The sequence below is a fragment of the Peromyscus maniculatus genome, chromosome 18 (genome assembly GCF_049852395.1).
Source record: "Peromyscus maniculatus bairdii isolate BWxNUB_F1_BW_parent chromosome 18, HU_Pman_BW_mat_3.1, whole genome shotgun sequence".
NCBI lineage: Eukaryota > Metazoa > Chordata > Mammalia > Rodentia > Cricetidae > Peromyscus > Peromyscus maniculatus.
Window position 1 is genome coordinate 34,184,616 of NC_134869.1, and position 25,305 is coordinate 34,209,920.

A 25,305-nucleotide genomic window follows, 5' to 3' on the forward strand; every position below is an offset into this window, starting at 1 on the left:
ATAAATGCTAATTTTCTTCCATACTCACATGGAAATTTTATAAGAACAAACCCACCAACTTCCCTCAGAAAAATAAGCCCTCATCTTTAATGAAAACGCTTTCATTTACAATTTATCTGGAAAGCCATATGGGAGTTCTGTGAATGCTGACAATAAAAACAGCAGCTTACTGCAAATAACTTCAACCGTTTCAAACACAAATTAAGTCAAGCAACGATACAAATGGAGGACATAAGACACCAATAAATAAATCGTGGCCACCCGCTCTGTGGAGCGACAGTGAAGACACCACAGGCTTTATCAGGTACTAGCCAGAAGCCCTCAGTTAAATGACCCCAGGTTGGTGTCTCACCCCATTAGTTAGCCCATTAAAAAAAAGGAATTCACCCCCTCCTCAGTTCTTAAAAGAAAAAAGTTTCATGTAATCATGGAACTTATTAAATAAAATTATACAATTAAATTACCCAACACAATCTCTCTGGTTTTATTGCTTTTCATTTAAAAAATTCCTGTGGGTATTAAAGGTCCAAGTTGATTTCCAGTCTTATAAGCTCTCTGTAACTAGTTTTCTTTATATGCAAGAAGCACACTTGCCCTCCTCACTTTTATGCTTCTTCTTTGAACCCTTTAGAGGTATTTCCACAAGTACTCAATGTCAAGGTCATAACAGTTCTAAATGCATAGGCACAGCAGCATAAACCTGCAATCCCAGCGCTATGTCATCAAAACGAGGAAGACTGGAAGTGTGAGGCTAGCTCAGGCTATCTAGGCAAAACTTGTCTCAAAACAAATCACCAATATTATGACAAAGAACAAAAACCTGTAACTTGTTTTACTGGCATCAATAGGGTAGCTATCTCTTAGACAATGGCTCTTAACCTTCCTAGTCCTGTGACCCTTTAATAATTTTAGTTCCTCATGTTGTGGTGACCCTCAACTATAAAATTATTTCCATTGCTACTTCATAACTGTAATTTTCTACTGTTATGAATCATAATATAAATATCTGAGTTTTCTGATGATCTCAGGTGACCCCTGTGAAAGGGCCATTCAATCTCAAAGGGCTCATGACCCACAGGTTAGAACCACTGCCTTGCACACTTCAGAACAAGCAAAAATGCTCCTGTGTTTTTACATTTATTGACAGTTTGCAGTGAATGTAGAATATAGTCACATACTGAGTTAACTCGCAATTTTTGTCTCTTTTGGAGCTGAACTGAAAAGTCTTCTTAAATTCTAAGTAGATATATTTAGAATATCAGGGAAAGTTTTCATGAAAATCAGAAGTTGTCATTAAGACATTTATGAAAGTATTGATCTAATTTATTATTTTAAATAAAAGTAAAAACACAGGAACTGGGTTCAAAATAAATCTTCATGGTTCATTAACAAATTCACAAATTACTTCACCTAGGAACTCTTCTGTAGTAATAGTAACTCTTACTATAATTAATATTTAGTGTTACTAAAAGGTATAGTAAAAGCCATCATGGGGCTGTTGCAAGATAAAATAATGTATTTAAAAAATATAACACATTTGCAGTACAAACTGGGTCTTCTGTGCTATTTTTATTATAACAACCTTGACTCCCATCTTTCCTCTAGTCTCATCGTTACCATTTTCCAAAGGTTCAACAATAAATCACATTATAAACACACAGTGGAGAATCCTATATAAACAAGAGTACTAAGACTGTGACTTTTATTGGGAAAACAATTATAAAAAGAGAAAGTTATGTTTTGCCTAATATAAATAGCAAGACAATTCTGAGATGGATTTCACTATTTACTCCAGGAGACTTTAAAATGGGCATAGAACAGAGTCTGGTCTCTAATTCATAACATTCTTCCTCACCCTCCAAATTTCCAAAATGCCAGAATTATAAACACACATGCAGTACCACCCTGGCTCAAACTGATCTTTCAAGATTTTATTGATTTCCTATACATACTTTGCCTGCCAAATAGGTCTTTCAAAGAGGTCATGTAGCATTTATAATACTTCAATGTTTGTTCTTTTATTCTGAAGGATACTGAAGGAAATTCCAATTAAAGCATGTCTATAACCTGACATAGTTGTACTCTCAGAGAATGCTTTACATCAATAGTATTTAAGATTTTCAGAATCCTCATTCCAGTGCTCCTTCTAAAGTCAAGACTTTCAAGCACTGTCTCTCAGTCCATGTGTGGTATGATGTAACTCTACACAGAGTTATTATATTTATTCACCATGGGACCAGCCAGCTTTGATAATTAGGTGAGGGGAAGTTCAGCATCAGCACATAAACCTGAGATGTGGGCAGAGTACCAAAGGGTGGATAAAATGATATCAAAGGTAGTTTTTATATGTCCTTAGTATTTTTCATTTAACTCTCTTTATTTAGAGCTAAGATCTATGAGCAAAAAGACAGGCCATTAGATTATAAAATGAAGTAATGATGACATTTACTTTATTTTCACCTCAGCCTATTACTTTTTTATTTGCTTTTAATGACTATTGAAAGCTAACAAGCTATTGAAGGAAATACTTAAGGTATGGGACTATCTATACTGATTCTGTGATTAAGCTAGAGCAAACCAACATGGAATAGAATGAGTCATTATAGTGTACACAGACTGAAGGCAAACATAATCAATCTGACCCATAAAATATTTGCTTGCCATCTTAGGAGAAATGTGTGACTTTTTTTTTTCCTGTACAGAGTAGATATGGGAAAAGCCAAGGCTTCCCACTCTCATGCATGTTTTCTCACACAATTCATTACAATGTTCTCGGCTTCTCTTTGTAATGGCAATGCTGTGCACATTACTATCAATGGTAGATTTAGACACTCAGTGTGACTAGACACTTCTTTCTTCAATGTATGAAGAGCAACTATCTCATTTCCATCCTTTAGACATGCCCATGAACTTCTAAACTCCTACTGTATTTTAGACTCATTTGTCTCATGGTTTATCAGCATTTTGTACTTGACCTCAATCTCAATTCAGCTTATACCTGATCTTCATCACTTAACACATTATATATATATATATATATATATATATATATATATATATTGTAAGTGGTGGCATATGCCTGTAATCTCAATAACTCAGATTGGCTGAGAAAGGCTAAGGGAGTCCAAAGTTAGACTATATTCCAAGACCCTATCTCAAAAGACAACCAACCAACTACACAAACAAAGCAAGAGCATATCTTTTTAGATTCAATCAGCAAGTTGTCAGTTCTGGGAAAATGTACTTTTCCTACTCTTCTACACAAGCCACTGAGTCAGGCATCAGAATGCATGTCCACTCTTGAATTTACTATAAACTAATTGTTTCATGTGTTTACTGCCTAGCCATTAAGTTATGTAAAGAATCCTTAGTACACAAAAGAACAAAGTGCAAACATCCCGATTTAAGATTTTGTGCTTTATATCCTTAAAGCAAGGTATAGAAAAGTTATTAACTCATATTGTAGCCCTTGTAAAGGAATTGCATATAAAATGTACATTAAAAAGTTTTAAAATTCACTAAGTAGAGGATATCTCAAGTCTAATGCCCAAAAGATTGAAATAAACATTTCAACAAAGAAGCGATGTATCTGTTAAAAATACTTGTAAGAGAAACATGGAATTATCAAACATTGCTGACAGGAATGGCACTATGCGGCTATTTGGAAGACAGGAAATTGTTTAGAAAGTTAAGCAAATTTATCATGAGACCTAGACACTAAATATCTAGGTATCGATCAGGGAGAAATAAAACACAGACCCCAACCCAGATTTACCCATGAATGTTATTCTAAATGGTTGGAGTATGGGAATAATTAAATTGTCTACCAACTGGTGAATGAATAACACACTACACCATCAATATTCATTTCATAATATATCACTCAGCAATAAAGAATAAACTAGTGAGATCTCCTACATGCCTGAGCCTCATACTAAGTAGCATACTTAGTGAAAGAAACAACAGACCGAAGATTATGGCCTGTAGGAATCCATTCATGTAAAGTGTACAGGAAAGGCAATTCTGTAGATGAAGGTGCAAGTGCAGTTGACTATGATTGAGTATCTGAGTAGAGATTGGCAATGGTCATTAGGGACCTTTCTGAGGTAAGGGAATGTTCTATAATAGGCTATGGGCAGTGTGTGTGTGTATTTACTAGAAGTTGCTAAAGTGTACATTGAAATTGGGTAATTTTTGTTACATAACTTTGATCTCAATGAAGTTGATATCACTTTAACCAAGCTTTCAATATCTCTCTAGTAAGGTTTTTATCTTTCATATTTTCATTAGCATTCAGCCATAATTACATATTCCAACTGATTGCTCAGTACTCTAGCCTCAAGTTCAGTAGCAGTTGGGTGTCTACAGAGGGACAGGATTCAAACTTCCAGGTATTTCCCTAACCTTCTATACTGATGTTAACAGCAGCTTTTGGATTTCAGAGGGAGTTAGTTCTTTTTAAAAGACAGGCTAAGGGAGTCCACGGTTAACCTGGGTTACAGACAGCTACGTCTTGCCTGTCTGTAGAGACTTCTACAACAAAATACCATAGACTTAGTGGCTTAGAAACAGCATTACTTTGTTTCTCAATTGGAGAACCTGGGAAACCAGAACTCTTTGAGCCAGCAGATATGGTGTCTGGTGAGGTCCTGCTTCTTGTCACAGAGATTTATTTATTTATTTATTTGGTTCATTAGTTACTTAGAACTTCACATTGAAAGGGATGGTTAGCTCTCTGGATATCTAGTTCAGTGGATCTCTGCCTTATAATGCTATGACCCTTTAATACAGAGTTCTTTATGGTGTAGTGATCCATAGCCATAAAATTATTATGTTGCTACTTCATAACTGTAATTTTGCTACTGTTATGAATCATAATGTATTTACATTATAATTTACATTATAATCATAATTTACATTACATCTGATATGCAGGATACCAAAGGGGCCGAAACCCATAGGTTGTGAACTGCTGCCCTAGTGTGTCCAGGAATTCGTTATGCAAGCTCGGGTTCTTGCATATCTATCTATGATGGTTAATTATTACTGTCAATCTGACTGGATTACGGAGCAAGGCATTATGAAGCACACTTCTGGATATGCCTCTGGGGGCTTTTCCGCAGGAACTTAGATCCTCAGAGGTCTGACCTTATGCATGAATTAATTCTTTTGTGGATTTATAGGATGCCATTACTAGGCACTTGTGACAAGGAGACGATGGGGATTCTTAAAGAACACAACTAGGGGATGGGAGGCATGTCTTTCACATGCCTGGTCCTCTCCTCTGATGCTGCTGTTTTCTTTCTGGGCGTAATAAACTGCTCTGCTCTGCCTTTCCTGCCAAGACAGAAGGGACACTCTGAACCCATAAACCAAAATAAATCTTTTCTCTATTAATGTGTTTTCCCATGAGGAACTCGACCATCACCTGCACTTTGATCTGGCCTTTGTCCTTGCCCTCACTCTGTGTGCATGCGCTTCAACCTTCCCGTCACTGTTTCTACCTTCTTAGCCTCCCACTGTAGTCTCCTGTTCCCATAATCTAGCATTTCCCCTTTATCGCTTCATGGAAATAATGTTAGAGAAGGTTACTGGGAAGAAACAAGCGCTTGAGTCATTTCTCCATAGTATCTGGTGCCGTTGTCCATTCACTCTTATCTCCGTTTCCAGTGTTTCAGTAACTCTGGTTGTTCCCCACTCTTTATATCAGAGCTGAATTAATGTCCTCATTGGTTTTATCTTCTTTATTTATTCTCTAGATGTCAGGGATGCATGTTAAGGGGCTTGGTTTCTCATTCTACACAGAAATTCAAAGGCGATTTTAGTGTGGGGAGTGATGATGCACATAGTAATTTAACACATTTTAATTACTACCAAAATCAGCCTTAGGCACGCTGAAGGCCAGCTCTTCTGAGATGTGCTCAGGTTGGGACACTGACCTTACTTATATGTGTGCTGCTTGCATTAATATTAACTCGGAGACTGAGATAAGAGCTTTTCACAGTTCTACCCAGTGAGTAGCTTCTCCCAACTGATGACATCACATTCTGCACAGTGACATCGTCCCCAGCTGAGTCTCTTACATTGGGTCAAGAGAATTCATTTTAAAATACAATGATAGTGTGCGCTTTTGTCTTGACATTTAAAAATGAATCAAAATGATAAAAAATATCATATTATCATTTACTACCCAAATGACCAGGCCTGACACTCTACCTCCTTTATTTCTTGTCATTCCTGCCTAACTGCAATTTTGCTACTGTTATAAATCATAATGTAAGTATCTGTGTTTTCTGGTGCTCTTATGTGGCCCCTGTGAAAGGGTCATGCAACCTCCCAAAGTGGTGTTGACCCCACAGGCTGAGAATCACTTTTATAATATATACACAGAAGACCTGGTGAAGACCCCTGCAACCCCTTGCATGCTGCTTCAGTCTCAGTGAGCTGACAGGGGCCTTGCTCAGTTGATTGTTTACCTGGTGTCCTCCATCCCCATTTACCAAACTCTTCTAAGTGTCTTTGTTCTCCTTCTCACAATTCCTTCTGACCTCCCCCTAGGCTGCCAGAACATCTCAGGCTTTTTTAAAGAACCTGTTGAAGTTACACTGTTTTTTTGCAAGTCTTTCTTTATGCATTAGCTGTCCAATATATTAGCAGAGTTCTTGGATGTTTCCAACTTGCTTCAGTGATTACTCATACTCTCTAATTTCAGATGACAAAGAGTTAGGGTGGGTTCATACACAAAGTAAAGGAACTGTCATAGCTTGAAGCAATATTATACTTTAAACACATCATAGCTAGCTGCTGAAAGCCCATGGGCATTCATTTTCAATTTAGTAGCAAGAAGTTTAGCTATTCTGTACTACCTACCTGTATTTTTAACCATAAGTTATTAAGAAACAAATCTACAGGATTAATCATGAATAATTTGGGAGCTGGAGAGATGACTCAGTGGTTAAGAGCACCGGTTTTTATTCCAGAGGACATAAGTTTAAGTCCCCATATGGTGCTCACAATCATCTGTAATTCCTGTTTCAGAGCATCTGATGCCCTTTCTGGCCTCTGTGTGCTCTGCGTTGAATAGATATACATGCAGACAAAACATCATACACATAAAATAAATAAATATTAAATAAAAATCAATAGAATATTTGGCTATTCCAGCCAGATAGATCTGCTGTTATATCAGTGTATTTTACCTATACAGAGCTTTTTTTTTTTTTTTTTATGAAACAGAAGAAATATAAAAAGTACTACTGAGTTGGAAAAAAACAGTATAACTTAAACAGAAGGATGTTTAGTGCTTTTTTTTTAACATTTTCTATAGTATCCCAATACTCTTTAAACAGTATCACGATTTTTGCAGCATTTAATTGTTTCTTTTTAAAGCCACGTCTCTCTCTTTTTTTTTTTAAGCCACATTTCTGTTTCTTAGGAGCTCATCTGGTCATTTGTGCAATTTACCTGAGAAGTACTTATTGAATTCTTTTAGTGTGGCGGGCATTGGGGGATACAAAAACAGAGGTCTACACTCAGGAATCTCACATTTTCTGAGCAAAAGAAACACGTAAAGGCCTAACTGCGGATATGACTGACTGCACAACAGAAAGATGAGCAGCATGTCGGAGGGAGATACGCTATAAAAGTGAGCAGAAGAGGGGGGTGCTAAGCTGGGATCACAGGCTTCATAAATGCTATACGATCTGGTGTGTGTGTGTGTGTGTGTGTGTACTAAATTCTCCCCACTGTTGTCCGCCTGTTTCTTGCTATGTAAGATTTAAGGTGCTGGGATGAAAAATTTAAGGCAACTCAAAGAGAATGAGTTTTTATGTGAGCTCAATCATAGTAATTTCTTCTTTGTTGATTATAAGTGAAAAAAAAATGTATCTTCTCTCTGTACTTGCTTATTGTAGTGGGTAGCCATTCCAGCTTGGATCTGGAAGTTCCAACCCCCATTGAGACTCTGGCAACTGTCACACCTACGAGGTGGGGCCAGGGGAGGATCCTGGAGACCCAAGAGAGCACTGCACTCTCTTGGTGCCCGGACAGACTTTGAACGGTGGAGGTGGACCGATCAGAGCTCCAGAGAACACTGCTGGACTGTGATACACCTTCCCCAGACCCTGCGACCTACCTATCCCTTCATTTGTGAGTTACGCCATTAAATAAATATCCTTTTAACTACGTGGAGTGGCCATAATAATTTCACCAATAGCTTATCATACTTTTAACAGGCATTACAACTGAGAAAACTGTCAAAAACGACAGGAAGTTTGACAGAACGCTCTACATAACTACACTATTTTAGAACATTCATTTTTAAATGATACACACCTTGATTCATATTGTTAACACAGAGTTTTAAAACAGCTTTAGAATTAGAACCCCTATCTCTTCCAGAAAACATTAACCCTATAATACTATTTCTATGTAATTTAAACAAGTGAATAATGTATCATTTGGACTTCTTAAACAGCAGAGTTGAATTTTTTTCATAGAATTACCAAAAGTTGAGTTTCATAAATAATTCCTTCTGAGTATGACAAGTTATGATTTATTCTAACTTAAAGATATTGACATTGGTTTATACTAATATTTGATGATGTCTCTGCCTTGGAACCCAATTTGTATTTTAAATGCTGATATTTTGATAGGTAATTTCATATACTAGCTCTTAGTGTCCCATATCCAGAGAGTTAGAGTATCCAGAGAGTTAATTGAACCTCAGATTGCTGGTTCCAGCTCCAGAGTCTCTAGCTTTCTAAGTCTTGGGTGGGGTCTAGAAATTTGCATCTCTAACCTGTTCTCAAGTGCTACTATAGTCTCTACAACATGAGGTGGGAGTCAATGTTTGTGTAAGCTCAAATTTATTAGATACCTGTTTAGATCTATCTGTTGGTTTGAAATTCATCAGTTGGAATCCACTGTCAGCCTTAAAAGTTAACAAAAGTGGTTTTTTCCATTATGTCATTATCTTTAATATTTTCCACTGCCAAGTAGCAATACATAGGCAATTAGGTCTAACACGTAGCCCATACATTGAATGTCTTTCCCCCTAATCTCTGTCTCCTCCCCCATACTCCATTCCCTCTTCACAATAGCCTTAAGGTACCTGGACTTTTGCCTCATTTTATTTGCTTACCTTCCAAAGAGGTCCCTTCTGCTAGCCTAAAAATATATATACACTAAATGAATAGATCACCTATGTATATTCACTAAAACAGCTTTTGTTAAGCCTCAGTGTATGATGATTATGACTTCATTTGCACTGATGGCTACCTATTGTAAGAGAGATAGAGAGTGTTTAGGAAGAAGCATACTCTCCAAGAACGTGACCTTGAGCTGAGACTGCAGGCAAAAAGGCAATCAGTTTAGTAAAGAGCACATCAGGCACAATAACAGCACGTCATAGCTTTGAGTTAGAAATTAGTTTAGGTTGTTCAAAGGATGGAAAAAGTCCAGGGGTTAGGGATGAAGTTAGTATAATATTCACTGACCAGATATATCTGAAAATGAATTCAGAGTGGAGAGGGGAGAAATGTTTTCACATATAGATACATACTTCATATGCACACACAAAGATGTGTGCACACACATACATACAGAGAGATGATACAGACCAGGATAACGGATAGAGAAAGGTAAGAGCTGAGATGGCTCCTTCTGTTTAACATGATTTAAAGTGCTGATGGAGAATGAGTCAGAAGGAACTAAAAACTATTATCAGAACTCACTACTTCCCTTTTGTTTATAACTGTAAAAAATACACTAAATTGTACATACTCTTATTTCAGAACGTGGCTATCTTAAGTTTTAAGATGTTTTTTTATCATAAACAATCAACTAAAGAACTCTTCTGTGTACTGATATTGCTTATAGAAATGTGCAATGCCTTCTTGCGCAATAAAAATTTTGGAGTGAAATGCTAAATAAATCAAGATCAGAAGTATATTTTACATTAGTTGACAAAAACACTGATCTGAAATAATGATGATTCTGATAAAAGTCAACAGAACAGTTCCAGTAAAAAAAAAAAAATGGCTATGTCTGAAACACACACACACACACACACACACACACACACACACACACACACACAAACACACACACATCCTCCTTAAGGAACTGGAGATAATGGAGAAAAAGATGTTACCCTAAAGCAAAAGCTGCATGTCTTCAAAGTACTCTCAAGAGAAGCATCAAGCTTATTGTACTTATTGTAACTGATGGTTTGAAATGCATTTTTATACTTGTGAGATTAGCCTCCAGGTAAATCTAAGTTCATCTCAATTGATGGAAAAGCATTAACAATGTTTGTTCTTTTTTCAAATTAGGAAAATAAGTATATGCTTTTAAGTTTTCTCTTATAGCAACTGAAATTTTAAGTGTTTTCTATCAACAATATATTTTTTCAATATTACCAAGCTACTATATTCTAGCAAATAAAACTGTCTTGGTTTTTAAAATATTACAAAGTAGAAGTTAGTTTATGCAGCAAATCTCTTGTGATCTTATTTATGGAATGACTTTATGCACATCAGCATCTTACATGCTGATAAAGTTACCTGTCTGCATCCACTGTCACATCATGAACTCCTCTCTGTATGACATCCCTGGAAGATGCTGTGTCTGGTACTCGGTTCAGACTTCTGGTATATAGGTTGAGCCCACCATCTGTCATGTACCTAAAAAAGAATTGCCAACATGACATTATTAACAGAAAATTAAATGACCTTATCCACATGATGTAATAAACCTACCATATTGGGAATTTTCAATAACTGCTCAAAACAAACTCTATTAAACCCTTTTATATATAAATACTCTCATCAAAAAGAAGTGAAACTTACTTAAAAAAACAATATTCTTTACTATAACAAGTCATTAGACTTTTATAAAGGCTATTATTTCTTTTCTTATCCATATTTTTAACAAGTTTGGTAATCATATATCTTGTACCAAATAAGAGGAAGACAATTTCAATGGTTAGGTGATATTTTTACTACTTGAAGATTATAGAAATAATGAAACTTTACTATAATTAAAATTGGTTTGTTGGATAAGTAAGAATTACATCATAATTAGTCACTACCACAAAATTGTAACCAAAATGTATTAAATGTCCCTTGCTGGGCGGTGGTGGCACACGCCTTTAATCCCAGCACTCGGGAGGCAGAGGCAGGCGGATCTCTGTGAGTTCGAGGCCAGCCTGGTCTCCAAAGCGAGTTCCAGGAAAGGCACAAAGCTACACAGAGAAACCCTGTCTTGAAAAAACCAAAAAAAAAAAAAAAAAAAAAATGTCCCATATCTCATTCTGTAGACCAGGCTGGCCTCAAACTCAGAGATCCACCTGCCTCTGCCTCCTGAGTGCTGGGATTAATGCTGTGCGTGCCACCACTGGTGTGCCCAGCCCTAGAACATATTTTAAGTCATTTATGTGCATCAACAAAGCTATCACTATTCTAGATGAAGAACAAAGATGTTGCAACATTAAACAGTGCCTCTCCCTGCAGGTACCCTTTTCCATGTGCTCCTGTTTCTAGTTTCCTGAACCCTGCAGGTACCCCAAGTTAAATATACAATCTAAAGATTTGAAGCTGGTATATACATATGAGCCATGTTACCTCAGTGTATGTGTGTGTGTGTGTGTGTGTGTGTGTGTGTGTGTGTGTGTGTGTGCGCGCGCGCGCGCGTGTGTATTTCCAATTCCATCTATTTACCTACAAATTTCATAATGCTTTATTAGCTAAGTATCCTATCATGTACACATAACACATTTTATTGCCCACTTGTTAGTTTATCGATGGTTATAGTTAGTTACTTTATAGATTGCATTTCCTAGCTGTCACAAATAAAGAAACATTGAACATGAAAAAAAATGGTCTTGGAAGATTTCCCAAAAACATGAACAAAAAGTTGGATGAGGAGTATAGGAAAGAAAATTAGGCAGAGTGGGGGAAGAAGGGTGAATATGATCAAAGCATGCTGCGTGAAATTCTCAAGCAGCTAATAAAAATACAGAGTAATTAAAAATTTGGAGAGCTACTGGAAGAAGAATGGAAACACATTTGTATTCTCATCCTGCAAAATAATCAACTCAAAGTGGATCAAAGACCTTAACTTAAAGCATAAACGTGGTCCTGAAAGAAGGCTCACCTGGGAAAGGTGCTTGCTGCTAAGCCTGAAACCCTGGCATCCAACATGGAAGGAGAGAAAGCTGTCTGTCCTCTGAGCTTCACACTACTACATATACCAGGGTAGTAGACATGAACCCACAGGCACACACACACACACACGGACACGGACACGGACACACACGGACAGACGGACAGACACACAGACACACAGACAGATACACACACTCAAACATGCAAACTACATACATGCACACCCACACACATGCATACACACACACACCACACAAACACAGATACACAGACCGATACACACACTCAAACACGCAAACCACACACATGCACACCCACACACATGCATACACACACACACACCACACAAACACAGATACACAGAGAGACAGACACACCCCACAAACAGCCACAAAAACAGACACACACCACACAAACAGCCACACATGCACACCCAGACACATACCACACAAACACACAGACACAATCACACAAACACACATACTCATGCATACACAGATACATACCACACAAACACATATACACAGACACACACACACACACACACAAACACATAGATACATAGACACACATATGCACACACAGACACACACATACCACACAAACACATATACACAGACATATACACACACACCACACACACACATGCACACGCAGATAGATACACAACACAAACACACACATACAAACATGCACACACACACACACATACACACACACACACACAACATACACACATACCCCAAACACACATTTAAGTAAATAAATATTAAACCTCAAATGTTGAAACTGCTAGAGTGAAAACTAGAGAAAGTCTTCAATTACAGAAATGGGTAAGAATTTTCTTAAGAGGACTCCAGTAGCACAGAAAGTAACCAGGAGAAGTGACAATAAAAAAAAAAACAGTGGTGTGGGGAGAATAATAAAATACACGAGACACAAAAATAGAACAAAATGACTTCAGTGGAACTGTACAAGACAGTAGGGTAGGCAGGGAGGTGGAGACACAGTGCAGGGAGAGTGGACAGGAATCAACCCAAACCAAGTGTGTACAAAAATGTGGTAAGAAAACTAGTTACTTTGCCCACTAATTAAAGTAATAGATTTTCAAAAAGAAACTGCTTGTGGCACTATTGTGCAGGTTAAATATGTGGAGCTCATTCGTTTGTAATTTTAGACATGGCCTCATTCTGCATCCCCACCTGACCTAGAACTCTGTGATCCAGAGTTCTCTATCTCATGGCAATCCTCCTGCCTCAGCTTCCTGAGTGCTAGGATTACAGGCATGACCCCCTACCCTTAGCCTTTAGTTGCTTTTAACAACTCAGGGCTGGCTTGAACCATTTTCACCTTTATTGGCACACTGTTGAACTTGGCTCTCTATCTATAGTGCTGCAAGGTACTAGCTGGGTGGGCTCTGAAAGCATTCACTTATCTATGACAACTGCGTCAATGGCAAAATGGAAAGGATAGCAACAATAAGCTTACTTCTGGTGACACTGAGATCGCGATGACAAAAATAACATGTGGGATATACGCATGTGTATATGGATATGCACATGTATGTGTTATATATGAATATATGTACGCTATATATGTGTATGTATATGTGTATGTGTGTAAACATATATACATTTGTGTGTGTGTGTGTGTGTGTGTGTGTGTGTGTACGTGTGTGTGTGTACGTGTGTGTGGTGTAGGTGGTGAGGAGCATTGCCTATCATGGAATAGCACTGTGTGAATAGTGACTAGTTGGCAGCTGTTCATTCTCTGAAAGTTTCCATGTTAACATGACAAGGCTAGTAACTTGAATATGAGGTTAGAGAAAGAGTCAATGTTGAGAACTTGTGGGTTCACACGAAAGACACACTCAGATTCTAGGGCCTTTCAGTTGCTGTGTGCATGTCAATCACCCCAAGTTGTTAGGAGAATTGAAGGAGAAGCATAGCAGGACTAAAGCATATTTCACTCCAGAGTTTCAATTTCGCCTCTCAGAATTCTTCATTTTTTTCGTGATTGGGTCAAATGACTTACATGGAATGTTTTTTTTTTTTTTTTTTTTTTTTTTTTTTTTGGTTTTTCGAGACAGGGTTTCTCTGTGTAGCTTTGCGCCTTTCCTGGATCTTGCTTTGGAGACCAGGCTGGCCTCGAACTCACAGAGATCTGCCTGGCTCTGCCTCCTGAGTGCTGGGATTAAAAGCGTGCACCACCACCGCCCGGCCGACTTACATGTAATTTTAACATTCGGTCACCCGCATAACTATTGATCACTGTGATATCTAAAGATAATTTCAATTTCCATTCAATTAAACTATATAACTTTTCTCTCAATTTTTCTTTTGCTGCTCCATAAATATACCTTTCTACTCATTAAAAGGAAGACTTCTTCCTCTGGATTCCTCCCCAAATTCCTGACAGCTTCACATTCCCAAGTGTGTGAGATAATTTCCAAAGGAGAAGTCTGAGATAAGTAAGCTTGAAGAGATTTGAAATTCTGAGAACGCCAACTAGGTGATTTTATCATTCCTATCCAGAGTACATGAAAAATGCAGCTTCATTCTCTTTTGCAGTGACCTCATGACATTCCTAGTGGGGTCACAAAAGAGCCAAATTGAACATTTCTTCAAACATTTAAACAATAGCTGCCGATTAAGCCTTTTGTTCCTTCAATGAGCAAAGCACACTTGAAAATTTGTGAAGAGCAAGCAAGTTTGTGATTCTTAAATGAGTTGTAGCAATAGTTTTCACCCGACTTGAAGTATTATCAAATCAGAACTTTCCTGGGCTATCTCTGATCTCATAGCCCCACATGTCATTTCTACATTGAGATATCAATGGCTTATGACATACTCTGGAAAGCGGTATGTTCACCTAGAGAACAGAATCATGCCCTGCTTTAAAAGCGAGTCTCAGTCTCTACCTCACAAAAGGAAAGAGGTCTCCAATTCAAACTCCCCTAACATAGGCAGGGGCAAAAATGCTGACTCTCTCCCAGTGAACTTTGGGCACAACTTTCATTCATACATCATGTAGATCACTGAGGCACATATAATTGACTTCCTCAGAAAGACTGGAAGAGAAGAAATGAAAGAGACCAGAAGTCTGAATTAAGCCCTAAGTGAAAATGAAAACAAGTCAAGTAGGAAAGACAATCTAAAAACATTGTTTTTCCCTCAGTAGGCAACTCGGTAGGGGTGACAGCCAGCTGTGATCAGAGCACTTTCCTTTTTCTGCATGGCACACCCCTGAGCCTTGTTTTCTTGCCTCCTGTGGGTAGCTATGGCCCTAAAGGTACTGTGGACATGAGTGTAAGCAGATGTGAACTGCAACACTTTCAGGCCTAAGACAAAATATTCTCCTACAGCATTTTCTTCATCTCCTTTGTTATTTGTTAGCTTAACGGTAATGGTCAGGAGGATACTGGAAACCTGATTAGATAAGAACAGAATTATTAAAATTCTTATTCTCTAAATGACTGCAGTTTATGTTCCTCATGTGAAGATCAAAAACATGAGAGGCAGAGACAGCACTATGAGTCAGTGACAGCATCTGTTGTTGAAGCCTGACAACCTGACTTGGATTACCAGTACTCACTTTGGTGGTAGGAATGAACCTGATTCCCATAAGTCTTCCTCTGACCTCTACATGTGTGCCATGGCATGTGTTTACCAACAGACACGCACACATGCACACACACAAGATAAATTATTAAAATGTAATGAAAGAACAAGCCAGGGCTGGTTTACACAAGTAATGAGCTTCATTGTGATGCTACTAAGATTGTGAGACTTGTCTAAATACGAATACGTGTTGACTAACATAATTAGAAGCCTGGAAAATATAGGATGTTCCTGTGGGTTGGAGTGCTTATAATATCTATCATATGCAGAAATCATGGTTGTATGTACATATATGTACATATACAAATTTGTGTAAAAATATATGTATAGTATTAACTTACTGAAAAAAATGAGTGCTCAAAATTGTAATTGCAATGACAAGAGTAGTGTTTCTTTTATTATATTCATTAATTCTAACTGCCTCTGTGTGTACATGTGTGTGCACATTTCATAGCATATGTGTGGAGATCAGAGGATGACTTGCAGGAGTCAATTCTCTCTTCCACCAAAACACCGGGCACTGAATTTCACCACAGCTTGGTAGAAAGTGTTTTTACCTGCAGAGCCAACTCAGTAGCCCAGGGTTAGTATTAATAATAGTCCCATTGCTTCCAAACCTCATCCTCTGACTAAACCAAGTTTTCCAACTTGCTAAAACACCTTAAGAACTTTAGAATCACAAGTGATTATTTTTGGAATATAACAGGGAAAAGAAAAAAAAAGACCACAAAATTTTAAATTCTGAAAATATCAATAGAGAATAAGCCAATCAGTCTAAACTTTCAAATCTGGGGCTGTAGAGAGAGCTGAAAGATCAAGGCATCTACTGCCAACCTGATGGTCTCAGTTACATCCCTGGCACCCACATGATGGAAAGCAATAACTGACCACTGCAAGTTGTCCTCTGAACACTGCCTGCTCACCATTGTATACAGAAGCCCACACACATACACACAAAACAAAAATAAACAAAATGTAAATGAAAACGAAAACTTTAAAAAACCCTTCCGCTCTGAAATGATTCTCTCTGCAATTAAATTGGATGCTCTTGATTGAACAATGCCACAAAATATTTATTCCTCTAGGCAGTTAAGAGGTGGCCAGGCCAAAATCAGAAACTCAAGCAGTTCATAATAACTCCTGTTTCGTTCCCACACCCTAAATAACTATAAAACCTGTTACTTAGGAACATGTAAGACTACTATGAAAAATAGTGGCCACATGTATTTCTCTAGACCAGTGGTTCTCAACCTTCCTAATGCTATGACCCATTAATACAGTTACTCATGCTGTGGTAACCTCCAATCATAAAATTATTTTTGCTGCTACTTCATAACTGTAACTTTGCTACTGTTACGAATTTTAATGTATATATGTTTTCCAATGATCTCAGGCAAACCCCGTGAAAGAGTTGATTGATCCCCAAAGGGGTCTTGACTCACAGGTTGAGAACCACTGCTCTAGACGAACAGCAGAGAAACTTAATGGCTTATCAAAAGAATCTTTAGAAACCTCTAGTATTTTACTTTCTATGAAGGAGCAGAAGAGGGTCCTACATGTCGCAAATCATGTTTTCTAATGATGTAGGTGGCATCTCTGTCTTCTTCATAGCTAACACATCCTCCCACAGCCCCCCTGGACCAATGATGCTGCCTTGCTCAGGGCCACTTACCCACTGTTGATGTCATCAGCTCTCAGACTCTTCCCAAGGATATCACCATCACTCATGTATCCACCAACATCCACGTCAGAAGACACATCCAGGTCGCTGCTGGCTTTCTCACTCATATCTATTTGTGACATGTTTCCCAGACGAGAGACAGCAGCTCTGCGGAGAGGTGTTGTATACATGAACCTGGAGGGGTCTGTGTGGATGAATCGGCTGGTACCGCTTCGAGGGTATCCAGCGCCCATGGAGGGGGCATCTCCGGCCTGAAGACGAGGACATGCCTGCCCCAGTCTCCAGGTCATGGGAGTGGGTCGGCTTGTGAGGTTGGGGATGGTCCTTCCATTCACTTCAGTTGTCACAGTAGTATCAAATGTTGTCTCCAGGGTGCTGTCAAACAGAATGGAGAGATAACTAGACTCTGGTTCACTAAGGCCAGAGACCAAGATTTAAGATGACAGGAAAGGCTAGAGCTGAGTGTCTCTGGCTAGCAGCTCATCACTTTTATGAATGTGAATAGTGTACAGATTCATTTCATAATTCCAATCATCTCTGGAGATGTCAAAATGTCGGAAGTCACATTTATTTGAAGCGATTGCTTTCAAAAGAAAGGCCATCGGTACATTTTAGACTAACCAAGTATTGTTTCACTCTTGAAAAGTGAAAAGCAATATTTCATCCATCTTAAGATTCTCAGACCAATGTAAGAAGTTAGCTGTGGGCATGCTTGCATGAATCCCTGCTAGCCTTCTTCCAATAGTTTGGAAGTGTTGAAAAACATCTCACCAAAAATAGCTGTGGTTGACCAGCTAGCTCAGTCTAACAAGGAAGTTCTATAGAAGACAAAGTGGAGAGAAGAATAAAGGACCTGATAGCTCTCAGCTTAAGGGTTATTGATTACTGATCGCCATGTAAAAACTGAGGAAGAAAATAGTAAACAATACCAAATTTCTTCTCTATCATCACAGGAGGAGTTAAATATTGCATTCTAGTTTTTCTTTATCCCTCCAAAGATAGGTAGAACTTGGAGCACCTGTGGCTTATCTGGGTCCCACGAAGACTGGACATTGTCTCTTCCAAGTTCTGCCTCAGATCTGCTATGTTCTTGACTGTGCGCATCCTTCTGGCTTCAGGGTCTTCACCTGGAAATGAACATAAGGAATTCATTGGTCATGGCATGGCCTGCTCAAGGACAATGGTTTACACAGATGAGCAATATAAACCCCTCTGCTTCAAAACAAAAAGATACGTAGGAAATTCCAGGTAATTCCTATCATCTGGACATTGTAATTCATTTTTACAACAGCAACACATTTAATATCACAAATAAACATTCTGAAGTTTTGCAACTACAATAGTACTCACGAGTCTATGATCATAGTCACAACAACATTAGAGACAATTAGAAATGCAGTGTACAGTCCTTCCAGCCACTGGAGTGAAGTTTAAAATCTTAAATATAAAATTTTATAAAATTTAAAATTATTTACATTTTCTGACTTCAACAATTACCCATTTTCAAGCACATCCAGAGTAGCTGAGATGCACTTCCTTACCTATACATGAGACAGTGGAGAATGCTAAGATGCCTTTTCTCACAGAAACTTTTCTGATTGTCCTCTTAGACTCATGGACCCAAGATTCACAACACTGGATAGCTTTATTTTCAATTACCTCTATATTTTGCACAGGAAACTAAAACATCCACATGGTACCATCACAGTTCAAGCACAGAGGGAGGTATCTTAAACCTAAACACATCTTTCTAATAGGCATGAAACAAGAAAGTCTGACAGTGTTGTAACCACGGGCATTCCACATGAACACCCATCTTTTGGGAGCAGAAGTGTCCTTAAACAATATTTATGGTTAGGTCGTATTTTCCAATCAAGTCCATTTGAAGCTGGTGAGCCTTGACAAAGGAATCCCATAGAATTGGTGGGGGAAGCACAGCAGGAGCACCACAGTGGCAGGACAAGTTTGCACTCCCACCAGCAATGGGTGAGTGCTCCCCTTCCCTCACATCCTCACCAACACAAGCTGTCATTTGTTCTATTGACCTTAGCCATTGTGACTGGTGTAAGGATGAAATCTTACAAGCAAGTTTGATTCGCATTTCCGTGATGACTAAGGAGCGGAGTTGGATGAGTGGGGAGGTCTGGCAGGAGATGGGAGAGGGAAAACAGTGATCAGAATATCTTATATGAGTATTCAATTGAGAGAGAGAGAGAGAGAGAGAGAGAGAGAGAGAGAGAGAGAGAGAGAGAGAGAGAGAGAGAGAGAGAAGGAAAGGAGAGAGAAAAGAAGGAAAGAACTAGAGTGAATGGAGTAGGAGGAAAAAGTGAAGGAGAGAACTGGGAGGAAGCAAAGAATGGGAGAGTTTAGAAAGAAAATCAAAAGAAAGTGGAAAGAGAAGAGAAGCAAGGAAATACATTAAATTACATTATGAAAAATTATCATGCAGAGAAGTCAAAATATCTCTCTCTCTCTCCTCTCTCTCTTTCTCTCTCTCTCTCTCTCTCTGTTTTAACATTCTAAGTACCAATTCATTTTACTACTATACTTCCTTAGGATTCAGACCAAAATTCAAAAATAAAGCGCACCTATCAATTCTGTCTCTGTAATAAACAGTCGTAGAGTTGGTGGTGGGGGTCTCAGGAACCCTTCTGTGGAACTGATCTGTGACTCGAATGGGGCGTGTCCACCTACTTCACCTGCATCTTCAACACTGGAAAGTCTCTACCCCTCTCCTCCCAACATTAGGCAGGTGTAATGATGAAAAGATTTTTGAGGAGTGAACCACCACAACTATTTCTCGAAAGTTCCACCCAGTGGATCCAGTGGCTCTAAACAAAGCAACTGAACAAACGTATACTATTCAGAGGCACCACTCAAACAGCAGCAGGGTACTTACTGCTGCTTCCTTTACTGTCTGTCTTAAGCAAACATTACAGCTTTGTTTGCTACCCTCAGACTGGACGTCAGCCCACACAGCCACTATTCTGCTGCTGCCAGTCAGAAAATGTGTTCCCACTCATTTATAAATGATTTGTACAGTTTAAATTACACTTAATAACATCACCATTACAAACTGAGGTTATATTAGATTCCTTCATTAAAAGAAACATTTTTAAGAAGTAGAAAAATATAAGATTTACTTAAACACAAAAATGCAGGACTCGGATATGTGGCATGAATGTTCCCATATGACTTGGATCTATGCAATCTCTAATCCCATAAATTAACATTCTCAGAAACTAGGACTGTGTATAAGCCCCAAGATGGAGCCATATCCTCTCTAGAAATTGCATGCATGATTCTAATCAATATGATACAGTGTGGTTGAGAAATGGCTACTGAGATGTTCTCTTTCCACTTCTAAGTCATGTGCTACAACTTTGGGGAATAAAAAAGAAAACGGCTTGCAGAAAAAAAAAATTTAAAGGGTGGTGGAAGAATATAATTATAGCCAAAGGAAAGGCAGAAGTAGCAGAGTGGGGCTAGCATGGTGAGGAAATTTAAAGGTGAGGATACACTAGAGAGGAGGAAAGTGTGGCGACCACTAGGGGAGAGCAGTTGCAAAGCATTGACCTGAAACAGGTTCATGGGCTGCATCACTACAGGCTGCCTGTCCCCGACCCACCAGCAGGCAGGCAGCATCTTTACCATTTATCAAATAGCAGCAAATTAGAATTGATATATGAATTATTTCCCATATCTTTTTAATAATCATTTTAAAAACAGTACCCGTAAGCATTTTGTTTCCCTGAATATTTTTCCTATCTCTTTCCTTTTGCTAGTCCAATAGGAGTGTTTGATCCATGGATCCTTCTAGTTGAAGTTTGGGCTTGTGTATGTAGTTTCTCTCAAATGTCAAAACTGGAGTATCCCCCTCTCTCCCTCCTTTGATTTTATCCTAACAAGACTGATAGGTAACACTATGCCACTCATGGCAATCAGACAGACGGATGTCTGCCCTCCAACATGGACAGACCAACCCATCTTTGCTGCCTCATGCATTCTGTGAAGGATATTAACCCATGCAAAATGTATTGCCGTAAATAATTTCAGTGACCCATGAAGGCAATATGAAAACTAAGTGTACTTATAATTCCCTAAGGAATGATTACACAGTCTGGAATGCCCTTCAAAGTGGTGCTCAAATGATGTACCAAGGCTTTGTAGGGGCATGGAAAGGCCAAATAAAAGGATGCATACATCTAACTGTTTAGCAAATAAAGAAAAGTTATAACAACAATACAGATGCAGAATTTACTTAAACACAAAAGTGTTTCACTTCTTCCCATTTACATAATCTCAAACCCAACTATTATTCCCAAGGGAGTCTTCTCATCTTTGCTGATCACAGTTGTAGGGACTTCCACACATTTTTAAAAAATGGTGTATTCTCTAATAGACTTGAATTCTCAGCATTGGTACAAAATGCTTTCCAACAGCTTCCGGGATAGCAGGCTCAGTGTAGTACTTCTACTTCATTACTAGTGCAAAATAGAGCATTTAATTTGGGTGGTCTGCCCTTACTGCACATGCTTTAATTATGCATACTATAATTAACATTGTCACACTACCATATTTTAATGGAAATCAAATTATATATGTGTGAAACCTGATTTATATAACTAGATCCTTTATAGAATTGACTCTGCACACAATGTTACTGAAAGGCTATCCAGTTTTGAAATGTAACCCTAGTTTTGAGCATAACCCCATTCGTGACTTTTAGATAAAATTTTCAAACTTGTCTTTATAATGTTGACATTTAGTAGGTTAAAAAAATATGGTCAGTGGTCAAATAGTGGCATTTAAAATATTGTCCTATACATTTAAAGCACAGAGCCGAGTCAATTCTAATTAATTAGGATACTCAAAAGTGAAAAGTTGAACTCATGAAACCTTGGCCAAAGCTAACTTATAAGAGGCCATTTTGAGTCGTAGGCAGAACCTAGTCAAGAACACAGCAGAAATTTTACAAATGTAAAGCATCACAATCTAGGAAATTTCCTCAAAGTGCTTGATATGGAAATATGATTATTCATATCAGAACTTTTTGAATGTGTTCCTCCCCTTCTTACTTGCATTTCCGTATGCTGGCACTGGTGGGTGGGAGGGGAAACCCTTATGGGAATAAGTACGTGAATATGATTAGCAAGATCTCAGTTCCAATGCCTGGCTTAGACACTTCTATCAGGAGGCTGCCCTGTGACAGCAATGATCCAGGTTATTGATGCACAATAAGCAAGGTTTCATATTTATATCCAACCACATCTTGCAATAATTTAACACAGCAACCCCCAAATACTGCCTGGGGATTACACTCTGCTCACATCATTGAAAATACTAACATGAAAGGTACTTAGAGCAAGATGAATGCTACAATATTATAAGCCAAAGATGAATATTGTTTGATTCCACAGTTCCAGAGGATCAAAAAGAGATAGGAAAAGGGAGCAAAAGACATATGGATTGAGACTTCCTCTCGTCTTTGTCCTATGTAGAGCTTTCTTTATGAGAAACAGCTCATCATCCAAACCATACCATGCTGTAGAAATACAACTCTGGCATATGAGTACCTGGTGGATTTAGATTCAGAAAGCACTATTCTCAAAACGGTGGACTCATTACTCTTTCCAAGCCAAACTGACACGAAAAATTGAGCCATATTTGCCTCAGCCATCTCTCTAAACTTTCTCATTCCAAAGCTGTTCCCTAAAACATCGCAGACAACCCCATAAAACACCTTGTCACGGGACATTCACATAGAGAATAAAAACGAATTTGTACTTAGCACCATCTGTGTGTGGGGGAAACAAAGAGATCACTGGGCAGGGGTACTTCTTTTCAACTTACAGAACACCATATGAAGTCCTTTCTGAAAACCCCCACTGACATAAAATACGATGTGCTCTCTGGTTTAATGCTTAGAGATTTTTGAGGAGACAATGTGATATAAATATATGTCAGTGGGAAACTGAGTGTAGAAATGTGGACATTTCCTTAGGTATGCATGTAAAGATAAGTGGCAAGGTTGACATTTAAAATTTCACCACAAAAACCTTCACATCTAGTTAAAAGTGATGGCACTGAATGTTGAGCCATTACAGGGGCCTGGCTTGAAAAGTCTGAAACAGTTAACAGCCATTCCCACAGTTTAGTTGTAACATCCATATACAGGAGCAGCTGTTCCCAGATAGAAGAGAGGGAGAGAGGGAGAGAGGGAGGAGAGAGGGAGAGAGGGAGGAGAGAGGGAGAGAAGGAGGGAGAGAGAGAGAGAGAGAGAGAGAGAGAGAGAGAGAGAGAGAGAGAGAGAGAGAGAGAGAGAGAGAGAAGAAAGGCAGGCAGGAAAGCAAGGCAAGGCTAGAAAGCACAGGCCTGTGCTTGCAGAGTGCTTGAAACATCACATCAAAGGGGGACCTCCATCTACCTAGGTAATTCCAAAGCAGCAAATGAAAGCATACAGAAAATTTCCCCAGGAGACCCATCCATCTTCATTACACATGTAAGATAAGGTCACCTTGAAAGAAGTTCAACAAGACTCCATGAAAGACTCAGTGGATCACATGCTGACCTTTAGGATATCCCAGACTCCCAGTCAGTAATACCCACAACTCAGGCTATTTACTTTTCCCAGTTAAATTTCAAAACTGGTACTCAACAGTTCAGTTTTACAAGGAAAATCATTTCGAGAAAGAAGAAATTAAAATTCTAAGCAAATACATTTTAAAAAGGAATTAGCCTAGAAAAATGGAAGAGCACCACCACACATCCCTCATCAGCAACCAGGACTCACCTAGTAAGTCAGTGTAAAGTGCCTGTTCCAGATCACCTAGCATGGTGAGGATCACATCCTCATCCAGGTGAGCGGTCCCTTCCCGCAGGCAGCTTTCTCCCTCCTCAGCGGCCCAACTTCGGCTTATGCTGCTTGGCTTGGAGGACCCGGTTTCATCTTCAGACCTGCTGTCTTCGTCACTCTCACCTTCCAGCCCTCTTCGTGCAGACCAGTCCTCTAAGTCATCAGCACAGGACTGGCTGCCTCCTGCAGGCAAGAGGCTCCAGGCTCCTGAGCCGCTGCTGCCCTGGTACAGAGACTGCACGGATCTCGAGAGAAACCTGGAGAGCGAGCCTCTCTCTGCATAGTTGGATTCTCTCTGGCTGGCCTTTGCAGCGTTTCCAAACCAGTTGGAGATGCGCACAGTGGGTCTCCTCTCCCCCTCACTGGTGAGGGAAAGGTTGGTCAAAGACTTCTGTTTCTGAAGGCAAGCTCCCTTTTTCTTTACTTCTTTACCCCGGAACACAGAGAGCTCAGCTGCCTGCTGCATGATTCTCCTGCCTTCCTCCTTTCAATCGGACCTCATATTGTCTTTTGCCACTACAATTGTAACTGTCTCCCCCCCCCCCCCTTTTTTTTTTTTGGTTTTAATTAGCACGTGCACTTTAACAAAAGCTCAGGCTCAGACATTCGCAGGAGATTGTCGAGCCGGGGTAGACAATCATTTTCCCACAGCTGAGCTTGCCACATCACTTCACCGATCGGCAGTACTTACAAACATTTTTTTTTTTTTGCGTAAACATGTCTTAAGCAGAAAAAGAGTTCACCGAAAGACTCTGCTCCAGCTGAAAAGTAGCGCAGGAAGCCAACTACGTTTTCCTGTCTTCATCCAATCGTATGTCTCAGCAGGATGGTGCGTCCACATTTCCCTCTTAATGCTTCTGTGTTCCGAAATGCAAGGTGGTGGTGGTGAAGCAACGCAGGATGTCTCTCGTTCCCCGCCCCACACCCGTGCTTCTCACCAGCCCTTCCCTGATTCAGATCTGCAACCCTTTACTCTAATGA

The 25,305-nt window shown here is 39.1% G+C and overlaps 1 protein-coding gene across 9 annotated transcripts in view; it reads right to left on the minus strand.

Annotated features, from left to right (window-relative positions):
* Positions 1-25,305, minus strand: part of Nav3 (neuron navigator 3) — a 521,591-nt gene that overhangs the window by 126,276 nt on the left and 370,010 nt on the right. For 7 of the 9 annotated variants that reach the window (XM_042263540.2, XM_076553883.1, XM_076553884.1 and 4 more), the window contains 3 exons: positions 18,487-18,595; positions 17,460-17,843; positions 10,566-10,685 (listed from right to left, as the gene is read on the minus strand). In XM_042263540.2, coding sequence (XP_042119474.2) covers positions 10,566-10,685; positions 17,460-17,843; positions 18,487-18,595 — 613 coding nt within the window. Of the gene's footprint in view, positions 1-10,565; positions 10,686-17,459; positions 17,844-18,486; positions 18,596-24,261; positions 25,188-25,305 lie in introns of those variants that run through there. The other 2 variants (XM_076553886.1, XM_076553885.1) reach the window with 1 other exon arrangement.